Source organism: Pelmatolapia mariae, linkage group LG12, assembly GCF_036321145.2.
Source record: "Pelmatolapia mariae isolate MD_Pm_ZW linkage group LG12, Pm_UMD_F_2, whole genome shotgun sequence".
NCBI lineage: Eukaryota > Metazoa > Chordata > Actinopteri > Cichliformes > Cichlidae > Pelmatolapia > Pelmatolapia mariae.
The window spans coordinates 13,183,601-13,201,120 of NC_086237.1; the positions used below are offsets into that span (position 1 = coordinate 13,183,601).

The window sequence follows — 17,520 nt, forward strand, 5'->3', positions numbered from 1 at the left end:
ATGATTTCTGGATTTTTCCTAATACACACAGGGTCAAAATATACATGCAGACTCAATTATAAACATATGTTCACTTAAACTTTTAATAATTGGTGCTGAAGGCTCCACACTGTCTTTTAACCTGACAAGGCCTTTTAACTTCTTAGTGATCATGACTGACCACAACTTGTAGTTTTTCCTTGGAATTACCAACACTCACAACAATGGGAGATTTCAAGGAACTCGGTGTCTAATCTAAGAACAGAAATTGTAGATTTACACAGGTTGGGAAGGCCTCTTTCTATATGTAGGTACATGCTGTTCAAATGTGACATCACTTTGCTAAATTCTTGAAAAAAGACCTGAACTATCAACATCAGATGAGGGGAAATTGGTTAGGATGTTCAGGAGCAACTCAGGAACCACCAAGACTCAAACTGCTGGAACACCAGAATCACTGTCCACAGCGAAGTCAGTTTTATATTACCATGGACAGAGAGGGTGCTGACCGAGAAAGAAGTCCCTGTTTTAAAATCAACATCGAGCCAAATCGAGCCTTCTAACAAATGTTTTATGATAAGAATGAACAAATATCAAGTGGAACAATGACAAGAGGTATGTTTGGAAGAGTAAAGGTGAGGCTGTCAAAACTAATACTGTATCAGCTGTCAAGCATGGTGGTGGTAGCATCATGTCATGGGGCTGTTTTGCTGCCAGTTGTTGTTACATTGCACAAAGTTGATGGAATAACTAAGAAGGAAGAATACTTTCAAATTCTTCAACTTCACCTCAAAACAACAGCTAGAAGTTTGAAACGTAGACACAGTTGGGTGTTCAAACAGGACAATGATCCCAAACCGAAATTAAAACTGGTCTAAAATGAATAAATCAAGCTAACACTAAGCTTCTGGAATGGTTTTCCCAAAGACGACAGATTTTGTGTAACATGGGACCTTTTAGAGGACCAGGTGAGCAGCCTCACAGGAGCATTCTGAGCTATTTGCAGGTGATCCAGGTAAAGGAATAATGAATTGCAATGGTCAAGGCATGACATAACAATAGCTTGTATGATTGTCTTAGTTTGAGACAGAAATAGTTTTAAGACTTTAAAACTTTACAACTGCATACCTGATTAAAAGTTACGCCCAGATTTCTTACACCTGGGAAAACTGAACATGAAGTGTGTCCAAGGTTCTCAGCTATCCTGGGAACAAAGTTATCAGGATCTTCAAAGATTCTTTACTGTCCTCTGCAGGAAGACATTTGCTACTGCAATATCATGTCGGTGTATATAAGTTTTTAGATCTCTGGTTGAATATTATGACAAAGAGAAAAAAGTATTATTGACATATTTAGTAATGGGCTGATTTTCTGGCTGCTGTTATGATTTTCCATTTAGCTCATAGACCTTATTTCTGTGGAAAACGTGGATTATGAAGTATTATTATTATTATTATTATTATTGCTGGATGGCAGCATTAGTAAGGGAATGAACCCAGTGTTATGTCTGTGCTTCAAGTCTGAAGAACAGTTTCTACATTATTTTCAGATGTAGACAAACTCTATGACTGAATATAGACAGATAAAAGAAGATAAAATGTTTGCATTTAATTAGAAAAACAGTCCACAGGGTGGCACAGCACTGTTACATGGAGGTATGGTTGAGGAAGTTGAGTAGTTTAGTACATATCACAGCACAAAACAGCATTTGCAATGCTAAAGACATTTTACACCAACTTTATTTTTATTTTATTGTATTCAGTACAGAGTTGATTGCGTTTTATAGTTTTTATCAACTACACTCTTCAAAAGACTTAAACACATTCGGTCTAAATGGGAAAAAGATATCATGCTCATATCTGTACAGTTATGGACAGGTTGATGTGTTTGGAACAAGTAGATGAGCTAGTCCATTTTGCTGAATTTTCATTGCAGTAGCTCAAAATAGTACTCAGTAGTTTGTATGCATACGTGAAAATGTCGGGGCATGTTCCTAATGCGATGACGGATGGTGTCCTGGGGGATCTCCATCCGGATCTGGACAAGGGGATCACTGAGCTCTTGAACAGCCTGAGCTGCAGCCTAGATCAGGTGTGGGGAACTCCAGGCCTCAAGGCTGAAGAGGACCACTTGTTCCAGAAGGTGGCAGCAGTTCACCAGCGGCAGAAAGACCTAAAGAAGAAGACGCCTCTGCTCTTCCTCCTGCTGGTGCTAAAGTGACCTCTGCTGCTAATCGTAAGCCTGCCGTGAAACTATGGTTCCTCCGGTTGCAGTGTCACCTCTGATTAAGGTTTGCATTGACACACATTTTGTTATAAACGTTTACTAGTGTTTTATAGTCAGACGGCACAAACCGCTGTCTTTTAGGCTGCTAGTTAGCTACCGAGAACACGCTAACCTGCTAACTTTTAGCAGGGGCATGCTAGCTGTCAGCTGTGTCACTAAAACTATGAATGAGCAGCTGCAGCCTGAGCTGTACTGTTGTTTGATTGTGCCGTACAGCTCAGCTTGCACTGACCGTACATGTGTGCAGGAGAACAGTGACTGTTTTACGGAACATCACGCTTGATTTGACTGATAGTTAAAACAAGCTGCCTTCATTTAAACGCTGCAACGCTAACTGGCTCGTAAAGTGGAGTCACCGGAAATAACTAATTCTAAAAATGTGTTGTTTTTGTATTTGTCTCTGCATCAAACAAGTTTAGCTGCTGTTCGCCTTCTACTTCAGTTGTCAGCTGTCAGAAAACGCTTGTTTTGGAGTGAAGCTGTTGCCCCCTACCGGTCATTCACAGTATGACCGGTAGGGGGCAACAGGTGGATAAGGTCACTGTAAACTAGATATTTTTTACTGGAACAGTAACTCTTTGTGCCCTGTCGTTAATGCCCTTTAAATCCTCAGTCAAATGTATGTTTTGTACTAATGAAAGCTCATCAGGTGTAGCGGCTGGTGTTAGAAAATACAGCCTCAAAATGATAAATACTTTAATCCCACAAGGGAAGTTTTTGTGTTACAGCAGCAGGATAAAGAATACAAATAGTACAGTCTTTAATAAACATTAAGCAAACAACAAAGTTAAAGTAAAAATGCTGCAGGCGCCTACTAAGGGCATTATTCTATGAGAACGCAAAAATGTATATATACTACAGACTGACATTGTGTAAGAGAATAATGCATAATGCATTTATAAATAATATATACACTATAAATCTACAAAAAAAAGCTGTGTGACGGTATAATACACAATATCAGAATATTTCAATAAATTTGCCATAATTGAAATGTGAATCTATTAAAACAAGGTGCATTATAGTGCAATAGTAGAGACACAGCAGAAGTTAAACATACTACAAAAGTAGCCTAGACAGTTTTTTCCCCTGGAAGCCTTAAGTATAACTGCTTAACACTTTAGTTATTGTTGAACTAAAGTGTAAACTTAACCCAGTAACCCTTCAGGAGCTGCACCATGCTGTCATATAATAAAACTGAAAAATATTTTCTGTCTTGGATCAAGCTTTTTAACCAGCTGCTTACAGCCTTGTTTTTCCACCGTGTGATCACATCAGCAATTTCCATCCACCATTTGCTCTTCCTGTCATATGGAGTGCTGTCAGCGAGTTCTCCAGCGATGCTCAGTGGAGTCATTTTACATTTGGGTCGCACAACACCAGCCGCTAGTATCTCCCTCTTCATGGCAAGGTTTTACTCAGTGGTGTGTTTTTGCCTCAAGTGGTGAAACACCTTTTGTTGTTTCCACTTGTACTGGGAACATTTTTCCTCCTGTGTTTTGTTGGAGGATTTTTGAAGTAGCTCGCTTTTTAGGTACCAAATGGTGATCAGAGTCTGATGGGTGGCTCTCACTGTCAGACATAAATCATTTACCATTTACAATTATATCATGTTTTTTCTTTTGCATCTCAGCCGGCTCATTATGGAGTTTTTGACACTAACATGTACACATTTTCTATTGCAGACAGCCAGGTACTCAGCTTTGATTGCTGGGATCATATATGGCAAAAGGAGATATGGTAAGTTGTTACTAGAACTGTCCTTTACTGCAGCTGTGTAGTGTAATAAGGTCAAACGCTTCCATTCATTAGGCAGAGCTTCTTATATACTACGTGCTGTGTAAGACAATAGTTGTATCTCATAAATCAGGAAACTGTGTGTCTTTTTCTTCCACCTCAGCTTAATAAATGTTCTAATTTGCTCAGATCACCTGAAGCCTATTGCAGCGGAAGAGAGGAGGATTGAGGAGGAGGAGAAGAAGGTCCGTGAAGAGCAGGAGCGCATCGCCAAGCAGCTAGCAGAAGGTACCTTGTTCACGCAGACATACTGTACAGCTCACATTTGGACTCAGTAATGTGGACGTCTCCCTCACGACTGCATTGTCAAATCTCATATTTTGCTCTCGTCCTCACAGCAAATGAAGACACCATTCTGAAGTAAAGCGTTGGAGTGCTGTTTGAGGATGTCCATGTCCATGTGCAATTTCCAACCTCTTCCTCCTTTTTCTGGAGTAGCAATGGCAAAATGGGGTCACTGCCACTCAAAAACACTCCTATTTTGTGGACATGTTCACCGTTATCTTTAATAATACAGCAGCCCTTTGGATTTCCAGATATTGTGATTTAATGTTAGTCATGGATTATAGAGTAAAGCTTTTGAACTCTTAATGCCATATATGCACTGTGGTCTTTGTTCTCCTTCAGTCAATTGAATTCCTGATTGCTTTTGCAGTCAAACTTTTTCACTTTAAATGTACAAATATATCATTTTTTTTGTTTTACTGCCAACAACTTTTTGAATCACTGGTTTCCATTTACAACATCGACTTCAAAATTTGCACAATTGTCTGGGAACCATTTATAAAGGGGTGCTGGTTAGTTTAGTAAACATCTCATTTCTGCTTAAGAAATGCTGATGAAACACGGAGTGCATTGATTTATTTTTTTTCCTCCACTTTCGTGCACCTCCGTAATGCTTCTCGGGTCCTGTGTAAGTTGATGATGAAAGCACTGTTCCCTCCAACCTCACTCCAAGAGCACAGGTTGTCAGTACCCAATTTATACAAATCCTGTTCAATCCAAGGAGCTTTTGAGGTATTATGTCCACTTTCTCCAGCCTTCACTTTAAGCTTTTCAATAAAGACATAAGAAGTATAACTCTGTGTGCGTGTGAACCACATTTCTTTTAAAAATAATTTAACAGGTGGTGACACGTCTGCCTGTGAATATGTCTCCATCATGGTGGGTTATGATATGAGTTCTGAAACTTTACGGGTGTCGCGGTGAAATCGCAGTGATCGGTCGAGGTCTGAGAACTAACTGGCAACGTGGCTGAGGTGATCTCTAGTTTTTGTTACAGTGGAATGACTTATCCTCTTAAATCCTTTTGCCAGGCATTCACAATCTTTTCTTTGAAAGCTTGAAAGAGCCTTTTAGATGTTGGCACGGTGACATGCCACCAGGCCCTTGATGTCAGTTTTAAATAAGACAGCCTGGAACACGTTATTATAATTTTATAGATTTAAAGGTAAAAATGTACTTATTTTAATTTATATTTACTTATTTAAATGCATAAATATGACTCCAAAGTTTCTGAGTCATATGCTCTTTATTTGTAGCTCCTTTAAAGAGATTCACATGTCTGTCACTCTGCTCAGTCCTGCTGTATTTTTGAACCTGTGGAAAAGTTCATACTTATTGTCTAAACTTCCCATTTAATTAAGATTACAGTTCATGTGGAAATTCATTTTCACTTTTAGTGTGACCCACATTGGTTGGGTGTTAAAACAATATTAACAACCTCTTACTTTTTGTTTAATTGCATTGCCTAAAAATAATTTCTATTGTTTCCTAAAGTCCAGGGTTATGTCATTAATTATTTTCACTAATGCACAAAAAGATAGTTTTGTAAAATGAAAATTTAATTGGGAGAAAAGTGAATGGCTAGTTGAGTATCAAAATAGTTATTGCAGCCTATGATTAAATAAGATGGATGCATATATTCCTACATCCATTCTGGACATTCAGCTGCTTGTTATACAACTTGAGCCAGTCACCAGCCAGTGACCTGACATGGCTCTGGTCCAGATCTGATCAACCTGAGCTCACTTCCAGTTAAGCAAGTGTGCGTCTGTAACAGGATCATTTAAAACTGTCATTTGTTTTCAGATTAGAGATGCAGAGTTAACACTGCTGACACGTGACTGGTCACATCAGCGTCGAAGATTTGACTGCATTTAAAAAGGTGAGGACATTGGGCACAAAGGTCTTATCTAATATCTTCAGGACAGGTTATTGTTAGAACGACAACAATGACAGGGCTGCCAAAAAAATGCAGCCGGATTTACCGACACACTACTCGTCTTAAATTGGCTTCCTTACCTTACAAAAATATCTCCCAAGAGCTGTTAGGGGGATTACAGTGATCTGGTTACGTTTGGATTCTGGGACACAAAAACTGAAAAAAACAGTTGCTCGACATTTGACTCCAAAATTTGTAAAATCAAAAGACGAGCTTTTCTTTATCTTTTTTTCTTCTAAATAAACTATGTAGACAATGTATAATATCGTAAAGTGAGCGTTTTTGGAATATAACTTAACTTCACCTTGATACCTGTAAAACAGAAGCTTGTGCATTTTTAGACCTCTGCACATGCAGGATGCATAAGTGGTGTAAACTTTCTATAATGCAGCTCAGCTGTTTCCTGTGTGACACATTGCAGGGTGAAGCTGAAGAAGAGACAGATTACTTAACCAAGTGGCAGCAGCCGGGAACACCTGAGCCTGTGCTGACCTAACATGACCCAACATCCAGTACATATATATAATTTTTTCTTTTTTTGCAGTTTTACCAGTTGTACATTTGTACTGTTTGTCGAAGGTGGAAAATAGATTTTTGATTTCTTTCCATTGATTGTTAAAGTTTAAGAACTCACAAAATACATAATTTTAGGTTAAAACATCCTGAATAAAACAGAACAGACAAAAAGGCTAAAGAGACGGAGCAGTAATGCTTAATCTAAAAATAGACTTGGCAGAACAAAACACTAAGTTAATTAGTGCAGTGATTTTTTTTATTATGTTAAATTAATAATAATAATGATAACAGAAAGCATTAATGCTCTTGGAAAAACTGTCCCTGTTCAGGGTTTTGGGAATATTTTGAACACATTTAAAGGAAACACACAGATGCAGTAGAAAGACGGTCCGTTCAGAATCTCTCTTAAACCCTGCATCTTTCTCAAACTGGGTAAATCTGTACGGTTTATACATTTTCATGTATCCTCAGAGCTAAAAATACATTTGCTTGCTCATGTAAACACCTTCGCTGTGCATACGTGACCTGCGGCTCAGCCAGCCTTATCCTGCCGGGCATCTGTTATCTTGTATTCCATTATGTAGCCCTGCACTGAATTACATAAAGCCTGCTGAATCTGGGGGTTCATCAGCTTACGCCGGCGGATTTTGTTAACTGGATAAGCCGTAGATTTAAAATCTGAAAATAAGCAGCGAGCCTGTCTGTGCGTCGGGTATAAAAGGCTCACAGCGTCTTCTCACCACAGTTCACTGCAACAACTCTGCACTGAAAACGTCTTGTGGCTTCTTCATTCCCTACTTCAGGTAAGGAGATGCTGCTTTTAAGGGACTTGCTCAACTTTTTACAAATAAATATGGAGCTCAAAGAACAACCCTTTGTTATTCTTAAACCATTTGTGAGGATTTTACAAGAGTGTCAAAATGATTTAGGAATGCTGACTTTACACCTTTATATAAACAAATCATAATACAGTGTTAATTTGGGTTTTGCGCTAGGATGGATTTTCAAATCTTTGCTCTGGTGATGATGTTCCTGGCCTGTGTGGAGCACAGCCTGGCCTCCTGTGTGGTGGACAGCTTCACAGTCAAACAGGACTTTGACCCCCAAAGAGTGAGTACGCAAATGTATCTTTTAAGGATACTTCTTAACCCTTTCATTAAGAGATCAAAAATTGAAATATATTCTAAGACTTTTTCTGTGCATTTTTGAACTTTCTGTAATCTGAATTAGCTTGACTGTATTTATAGTAACACTGCTGTATAATAAGTAGTTAAAAAATAACCGAAACAGGAACAAAATGATCAATGTGGCTCATGTATAAACCAGAACATCATCGGCATACAATCACACATATGAACTTATGAACTATGTGCTACTTACTGTCATATTCACACATTTCAGTGTGTATATCCACAGTGTACTATAGACATGCCAATCAAAATAAAGCTCATCTTTGCCCTTTCTTCCCTACAACAGTATGCAGGAAAGTGGTATGCGCTGCAGAAGAAAGATCCCGAGGGTTTGTTCCTGCAGGACAACATCTCTGCTGAGTACACGGTTGGTGATGATGGCTCCATGGTGGCCTCCTCCAGAGGCAGAGTCACTCTCTTTGGGTGGGTATTTGCAACATACTTGGTAGCAGCTTCAATGTGAGATCATGAATACGCTTGCATTTGCTACATATTTTCTCTCCTCGGTATTCAGGTTCTGGGTTGTCTGTGCTGACATGGCTGCTCAGTACACAGTCCCTGACCCTGGCAACCCTGGTAAAATGTTTATGGACTACCAGGGCCTGGCCAGTTACCTGTCCAGTGGCGGTAAGCCTGCTCATCATGTTCTCTTTGTCACTCTGTCTTTCCTTCATGGAGCTGGGACTAATTTCTCATTCCTGACTTCTAGGTGACAACTACTGGGTCATTGATACAGACTATGACAACTATGCCATCACCTATGCCTGCCGCACCCTGAAGGATGACGGAACCTGCGAGGATGGCTATGCTCTAGTCTTCTCCCGCAACCCCCGTGGCCTCCCCCCTGCCATCCAGAGAGTGGTCCGCCAGAAGCAGGAGGAAATCTGCATGGCCGGACAGTTCCAGCCTGTGCTGCAGTCCGGTATGTAAAACAGGGACTTGTGTTGAGGATTGTTTAGCTTAAGCTCTGATGCAGAGAAAGAATTTTAAGACTTAATCTGACACTTGTTCCTCCTCTCTGTTTTCAACAGGAGCTTGCTAAACAAATGCTAATCTGGGGCATGTTGAGCAACCCTACATTAAAGTGGATCCAAGAGAATAAGCCTGTCACATTCCAACTATGTGACCAACATCAGATAAATCCAATCCAATCCATAACCCTGTGAAAACTTTAAACCTGCCACGACAAAAATACAATTTAGATCCACTGGAAACTATTAGCGATGGAGTGGATTTCGTCAAATAACCAGCTGTATCATACTGTCACACTGGTGGGTAACATCTGCACTGTGCCATTCTGTATCGGTGACAATAAATTTTGTAAAGAAACTTGTGGTGGCTCTTTATTTCCCTTAACTGCACTTCATATCTACTGTTCACTTATTTATCCAATCCCTACAAACTTAAAAACATACAACAACTTCATAAATAAATGTATGAGTGATGATAATGCTTTCTAATGGCTCTTTTATTCACGTTTATTCACTCTTTTAAAGTGATTCGCTTGAAAAATTAGAAACCTAAAATTTTGAAGTCACAGAGAATGTTTCCTCCAAGGCAGAGGAGAAAGAAAGAAAAGGATGCGTTTAAAGAAAGGTCCTAAAACTTGTGCTTATCTCAACTGAGCCTTAATCAAATCAGCAAAGATGTACAGGAAAGAGTTTCAAACACCAACCAGGCAGAAATAGAACAACACTGTCGTCCCATGACTTCCCCCTGCACTTCAGATGTAGCAACACCCTCAGACAGAAACTGGTTCATCTCAATGCACTCCCAAACACAAGCTGAATAACACAATTTTTGTTGTGTGGTGAGGTGAGTAGTGCTCGGACTCTAAACGATAAAGGTCACTCTTTCAAGGATGCAAATGTTCACACCTTGGACCGAGAAGACAGATGCTTTCAAAGAGCAGTAAAGGAGACGATCTGTGTCCACCATCTTTGAACAGACACCAGATATTAGAAACCAACAATGCAGTCTAGAGATCCCTTCCCAAGCGTCTCAAACCTCACTTACACCTTGCCTCAGGTGAGCCTCAACATGATGGGGTGGGGCAAGGTTTCAGTGATTTCACACCTTGACTCACATGATTACAGCTGACCACATACAATGCTTTATTAAATACAAAATCCACCAATCCAAAAATTTACATTATATAAAACAATAACAAAATATAACATAATAGCCAGCAGACTAGATCTCAGACTAATGCTCCTCTGAATATCTCTCTGGCAGCGAGTACTCGCCGGGCCTTCCCCAGTAGTCCACAGCTCGAACTCTGTACAGACCACTAACCTCCTGGTTCACTACAGAACACAACAGAGAGCATGATATTATTTCTCTGTACAGTCAGACTCTAAATCACAGTCTCAGGTTTAGAAGAATTTAGTGTGAATTCTTACCTGGTGAATAAACATAAGAAGTAAAAATAGTGTTCTGGGTACTGATTTTGCTGAATGCCTTGCCGCCTGTGGATAATTCCACTTCATATGTTTTGATGCATCTGCAAAGCATAACATAATAAAAGTGGTATTAGCCTTACTAATGTTGTCCAACCTTTAAAGGATAAAGATGCATATAATACATTTTAAAGCAGAGTGAAATGAAATGTTTTGGATGAGAAACACCTACTTTGAATTGACACAGTGGTCAGACCAGATAATAAGGACTTGACCTTTAGTGATCCTAATGAAGCGTAACCCGTTGACCTGAAGAAGGTCAAATATAACGCAGTGTAAAAATATAAATCTGTGATTAATTTTATAGACAACAGATCATTTAAAAACATACATTTATTACAAATTTAGCAAATAGACCTACTCATAAAAACTCCCCTTAGCTCTACAGACCTCTTTCTAGCTTAAAATTAAAAATATAATTAATTAAAATATTTTAAAGCAGCTTCAGCTTTCTTACTATTTTCTAATATTGTCTTTCAGAATCATTTATGACACGAGTGTAATATGAGATATTTTATCTATACACCATTGTGTTGTGTTGGTACTAACCTGGTCTGGCACAGCTTTCGGCCGGGCACAGACGTGGATGAGGAGGACGGAGGGCACCGGCAATTTGGCTTTCAGAATCAGACTGTCTCCTGCAGGAACGTCCAAGGGTCCGTCAGTGTGGGGGCCCTGAGACAATAACACATCAGCACCGGGTCAAAGCGTGTCTCAGTGCACTTGAGAGAGCGGGAAAAGGCCAAAGTAATCTGTCAAATCAGTTCAAGTCTTAAAGACTCACAAAAAAATAATGCCACAGCCATCAACTAGATAACAAAAAATGATGAGAGTTCATACTGGGAGGAAATCCACGCTCTCACAGTGTGGTGTGCAGAAAACTTCATCAAAAAAAATAAATAAATTAAGGCAGAGAAGCCTGTTTAACTCGGTGGAGCTGGGGTGCAGATTTAGGAATGAGGGAATCAATAGCACGGCATAAAGTGTGCCACAGCCTTTCAAAGCTCTTTCATGCCTGTCATGTGTGCTCACTGACAACCTGCTCTCTTCTGTAAAGAGAAAAGGGCCCCAGTAGCTGTTCTGCTGATCTCTCGGGAACGCCAATCAAGCCACACGGTGCTGGGCTGTGACCATAGATGCCTCTAAAGAATATCAGGACCACATGCAATCCTGATGAAGTCCGATTTTGGCAGTATGCTCAGAAAATGGACATTAACAACTCGCTCAAGGTAATTTTTTTAACTGACATGTGGTGATGATCAGGTCTTCCCCTAATTTTCTCTGAGTAGTGAATCAAATAGGATAGATAACTTTTAACTTTCTTGTTTTGCTGTACACTACTTGAAAAACATACAATTATAATTGCAGAAAACTAGAATATATACTGTCCAGCTGTCCTGTTTACCTCCACACTCCTGAGGCGTCTGAACTGCTCTGCTGTGGGGTAGTCAGGGCTCCCCATGTTCTGCCACAGCTGGTAAGGGTTGGTTACATTATTGTCCAAGTAATATGTGACATACATTAGACCTGGATAACAAACAGATAGCAAAGAGGAGTAAAATTAACCAAACAGACTTACAGAAATCATCACAGATAAACAGAAACACTCCAAATCCCTTGACAGTGTTACCGTTTTGTGCAGGCAGTCCTTTCAGTGAGACAGTGACATCGTCGGTGATGGTGGAGGTGCTGTTGTCTTCACTGTTGTACACCAGCACTGCTGCCTGCCAGCTGTCTGAGCCACCGGGCATTACGGGTTTGTGGCTACTGGCGAGAACTCCCAGTGTGCCGTTGTGGCCTCCTGATGAGTTCACAACCTGAGCCAGAAGCTGGGTCTCTCCTAAAATTTGAATCACAGGGACACATACGAATTAAATCATGTTTAAATGATTCATCCCCTTTTCCCCCGAGGGAACATGTGTTCTAGGGTAAAGATGTCACCTAGCAAAGCCAGCAGGCCGATGACTGTGAGGACAGGCTTCCTGATGAGTTGAACATGAGGGGGCTGAGTGTTGTTGACCTGGAAGCGGGCGGTCAATGTGCGCTGGGTGAAGGGGTGTGGGTGGTAGCTGAGGAAGGCATTGTCGTTGCTCAGCAAGGTGTAGTTGATGGTGCTGTTTGGGTTTGCCATCAACATATCCTGGTGCTGGTTTATAACCTTTTGAAGGTGGACAGCAGAGGATTTGATCAGGGTGATTTAACTGGCAGAGAGAAGCTCCTCGTAAAACACGGACAACAAATTAGATCTTTTCTCCCATACCCACATTTAGACTGGTCTGATGAATACATTTTATGAAGTTGTCGGGGTCATTTCTATGGGAAGAAGATCATACACAAAATATGGAGGCATTTGCTAATCTCTCCATTACCGATTAAAGTTTGATGTCCGGCAATTTAGAGCTGCCGTGCTCACATCAGCTATTTGGTACCGCCCTTTTCAGGTCTAAATGAAAGATACTGTTCTAGACTGGACACTTCTAACAAACATAAATTCCCACGTGAAATCATTTTTTTCCACCCATACTGTTCATTTAAATGTCTTCGCCTCACCTTTACCACCATTGCAGAATAGGTCACATCAGCCCTCCACTCCTGAGGCCTGGACCACCCTACCAGAGGATCAGCCTCGTCATTGTAAACAGGCAGGCTGCGAAACTTAGGGAAACGCTCTTGGATCTCTCCTATAGTCTCGATCTCCTGCTGGAGGATGGGGAAGGAGTAGCCTCCTCCCTGTAAGATCGAAAACAGGAAGTCAGCCTGGAATTAAGCAAGTTTGTGTATTAATAACTATAGTTTTTCCTAAAACAGCTGAGTCTATAAACATAACGATAATTATATTTTTCTGGCAACTATAAGCACAAATCTAGTGCATAATCAAGACTGCTTTCATTTTCTATTTGCTAAGAAAAGAAAACACCTTTTTGTGCAGGGCTATATAGTCCAGTCTGACCCCAGTCTCTCCAGTGAAGTAGTTGGTGCCATTGTAGCAGTGCTGCAGCATGGCCCAGCAGTACGGGGAGTGTGGATGGGGGTGACAAGAGTCTCCTGGACCTCCAAACCTCAGGAGTGTACTGGCAGCGCGCAGACCCTCAGAACAGGCGTCATAGTAGTTTAGAAACCCTTGAGAAAAAAATGATAATCCACAGCACAGCACTGTCATACTGTCTGGCGAGAACATTTGAATTTTCACAAATTTATAAAAGAAGCTCCAGAAGAATTGTGTTTTTGAGTTTAGGTTTAGTGCTTTTAGGCAAAAGCAGCTCTTAAACCATAACTGCATAACTTAATATAATGTGTGTGCCCGTTTACATTCACATTAAATAACGCTATTATAAACACAAGCTCCAGATCTATAAGAGAAAATAACATTGGGGGGGGGGGGGGGGGGGGGGGGGGACCCCCAGACTTACCTTTCATCAATGGTAACAGTTTACAAACACACACACACACACACAAACATACATATATATATATATATATATATATATATATATATATATATATATATACACACACACCTAAATACAAGCCATGCACAATGTCTCACAGGTTTACCTTGAATTGAGACAGTAACATTATCAAAGTCATGGTTGTTGGGCTCATTCCATGTTTCAAAGTTCCATCGAGAAACACTTCCCAGGCCATATTTGTCTGAAATTTACAACAAGCAACGACAGTCATCATAAAACGCATGAGCAGGTTGACACAGTGCAGATTAAGCCATTTAGTTTCAGCTAAATCACATGTTTACATGCCCGTCACAGTACATTTTCTGATTGATTTCTGAATACTTCAATTGGGACCATTTTAGTAAAAAAATGACTGTTATTCATTATTTTAATGCATAGTAATTTGTTATGGCTCTCCTACTGGACTTCACTGTTCTTCACTGTTGACCTTTTGAATATTCTTATTGATTATGCAAAAAAAGTACGAAACAAAAAACTAAACTCTAACGATGACTGCTTCAACTCACTCACCAATGTACCTCTTGGCTATGAGATAAACCAGATTTCTCCACTCGACCACTTGTGATTTATCCTCAAAATCAGTGAAGTAATTAGAGACACTTCCCATCAGTTCAAATCCTGCAACAGAGAACAGGAAAATCCAATTACGTTTTCTGATATACAAATTTCTGATGTTTAGCTAACAAATTAACTAAATGGTAAATGGACTTACATAGCACTTTTCTACACTCCTGGAGCACCCAAAGCACTTTATACAACATGCCACATTCACCCATTCATACAAGCACTTTCTTTGGTGCTTCATAAACCTCCTAGAACCTGGCGTCCACATATGTGGACATCACATTTTGGGTTGTCTAGACCAAAATACACAATTTTGCAATACAAGGGCCTGATAACCACGTACGAGGACATCATACTGCCACTGTTCTATCAAAATTTAAAACAAATGTCTTCATATGTGGATCTAATTTTTCTCAGAAACAAAAATCAGGTAAAAAAAAAAAATCAGGTAATTCTTTGTTTTTACATTAATCAGGTCCCAATCAGCCCAAATAGCAAACAGAACTTAAAAATGCATGCCATGAAAGAGTTTGAGTCTTAGGAGGTTAAGTTAACATTCACATAAATCCATACTCCAATGAATGCATCGGAGAGCACCTTGGGGTTAGTATCTTGCCCAAGGATATTTAGCCTGCAGACAAGGGCAGCCAGGGATCAAACCACTAACCTTCCAATCAGAAAATGACCTGCTCTACCTCATGAGCTACAGCCACCCCAAGCAGGCTAGGCTAGGCAAGAGAATGGGGATTCAGTACTATTCACTTAACCACAGCTGTAATCGCACTAATAAATCAAAGACTGCATGTGCGTCTATTCTTGCTTTTCTCAACAAGCTGTCATCTGACCTACTTCAAAATTGGCTGACGTATTACTCGAGTAATAATAATAATGGATTGCATATAGCGCTTTTCAATTCCACTATTCATTCACTCTCACATTCACACACTGGTGGAGGCAAGCTACAGTTGTAGCCACAGCTGCGCTGGGGCAGACTGACAGAAGAGAGGCTGCCATATCGCACCATCTGGCCATCACCAGTAGGTGGTAGGTGAAGTGTCTTGCCCAAGGACACAACGACCAAGACAGACAGAGCTGGGGATCGAACCGGCAACCTTCTGGTTACAAGATGAGCTTCCCAACCCCCTGAACCACGGTCGCCCGCGCAGGGTCAACTTTTGTGGTAGTCGTGACCACAGAAATTATGTTTTACTCGTCCATGACCTCATAACGAACAATAAAAAGGTAAGAAAACAGATGACAAATTTACATCAGGAACAAATATAACAGGACTGTAGTACAGTACCTGGTTGAAGGCCATTCATCCACAATAACTCTATCAGCCGGTCCAGTCTAGTAAAGTTATATTGAGGTTTTCCTCCAATATCTCTAAAATAAAAAAAAAGTTAGATGAGACCACTCTTAGTAATACTGTAAGTTATAACCTACAAAAACAACATTCAAAAAGCTTCGATCACGAGTGTATTATAGCAAACATGACCCACCACATGTCATGCTACTTGCTTGTTCATTTACTTCACTTACTGTGCAGTCACCAGCTCCAGCATCCAGTGTATCCTGACCTGCTGGATCCCTCCATGAGGAACAGAGCCCACATAGGCCAAATTCAGCTGCTGGTCAATGCTCAGGTCATACTCGTGGGCCTGCGTGTGAGGGAGTGGGGGGCTGGACACAAAACACAGACAAACATTTAGCTTTGTGCTATATCTACACACACTCACTCACTGGACATTTTATTAGGTATACCAGATTGGACCCCCTTTTTCCCTGAACTCACTTAGTTCTTCATGACACAGATTCAACAATGTACTGGAAACCATCTTCAGAGACTTTGGTCTGTAGTGACATGACTGGGATAACATAGCTGGTGCAGATTTGTCAGTGGACTGGTGAATATGGAGGCTATTTGAGTACAGTGAATTTTCAAGACACCAGTTTGGGATGATTTGAGCTTTGTGGCACTGTGTGTGATGCTGGTGCTGACAGATGTGATCAAAAAAGGATGAACATCGCCAGCAACAATACTCAGGTAGGCTGTGTCATTCAAATGATTCTTAACTTTTAGTAAGGGACCCAAAGTGTGCCAAGAAAATATCTCCCACACCATGACACCACCAGCAGCCTGAAGTGCAGATACCAGGCTGGGCCCTCATGTTGTTCATGCCAAACCTTGAATGAGTGGCAGATACTGAGACTCATCAGAGCATGCATCATTTAATGTGTTCTTAGTTGTCAAAAATTTGGTCTGCTGCTGTAGCTCATCCACTTCCAGGTTTGATGTCTTGTGTGCTCAGAGATGCTCTTCTGCATACCTTGGCAGTGAGTCTACCTTTCTCCCTTTACGCTCAGAGAAAGTCCTACGTGTTCCTAGTAAGTGCATCGTTTTTTAAACACTTACTCTTCCTCTGAAGTATTCTGCTACAGTGAATATAAAAATAAACCCACAGTGTCCCATTTCAGTGAAATCTCTGCTTTCTGACTGACACTTACTGCTCGGCGCTCACACGGTGCGTTTTGCTGGACTACGGTGAAAAGGGAAAAGTTAAAACTGGACCTACCAGAAACCAGTGCTTCTCCAGAAGTGTTTAAGATCTCCTGTCGGCCTTTGCACGTCAGCTGTGATAACATAGGAAGTGCTTGAAGTTTCGAAAATGCAAAGGAGCAAAGCTAGAAATGTAAAGGTTTTCCACACCATCATGTTTGCGACCCGCTAGCTTAAACGGCTACAATAAAAAAAAAAAAAAAAAAACAAACCACGGTGTGTTATAAAGAGAGTGGGGAAGTGTGACTTAAACGTCGTCGGTGAGTAAATACGAGAGAAAACTCTGCCATAGCGCACCTAGACACACTTAAGACACCAACAAAAGTGTTTCTAACAAACTAGCAAAGTGCGACTGCAGTCACGTGAACACAACAACGTAGATTACATGCGACAGTGTTGTAGTCTTTTAGGGAAGTGAGCGGTGCATCAGTTGCATGGATACAAAACCACTGCAAATTCAATTAAACACAACATT

General features: G+C 40.5%; 2 protein-coding genes across 2 annotated transcripts; one reads left to right on the forward strand and one right to left on the reverse strand.

The window, feature by feature from the left end:
• The first annotated feature begins 7,477 nt into the window (after window positions 1-7,477).
• LOC134638981 (purpurin-like) lies at window positions 7,478-9,321 on the forward strand. The gene is made up of 6 exons (XM_063489962.1): window positions 7,478-7,605; window positions 7,798-7,912; window positions 8,279-8,415; window positions 8,507-8,619; window positions 8,702-8,914; window positions 9,024-9,321. Exons 2-6 carry the CDS (start codon window positions 7,799-7,801, stop codon window positions 9,032-9,034), a joined length of 588 nt encoding a protein of 195 aa, XP_063346032.1. The 5' UTR covers window positions 7,478-7,605; window position 7,798; the 3' UTR covers window positions 9,035-9,321.
• Window positions 9,322-10,089: 768 nt separating this feature from the next.
• Window positions 10,090-17,388, reverse strand: idua (alpha-L-iduronidase). Its single transcript, XM_063489961.1, has 14 exons — window positions 17,062-17,388; window positions 16,028-16,168; window positions 15,789-15,871; window positions 14,432-14,539; window positions 14,007-14,102; window positions 13,369-13,571; window positions 13,002-13,181; window positions 12,393-12,609; window positions 12,082-12,291; window positions 11,857-11,978; window positions 11,001-11,126; window positions 10,624-10,700; window positions 10,395-10,495; window positions 10,090-10,298 (listed from the first exon to the last, which is right to left on the reverse strand). The coding sequence occupies exons 1-14, from the start codon at window positions 17,199-17,201 to the stop codon at window positions 10,198-10,200; spliced, it is 1,905 nt and encodes a 634-aa protein (XP_063346031.1). The 5' UTR covers window positions 17,202-17,388; the 3' UTR covers window positions 10,090-10,197.
• Between the last annotated feature and the right edge of the window lie 132 nt (window positions 17,389-17,520).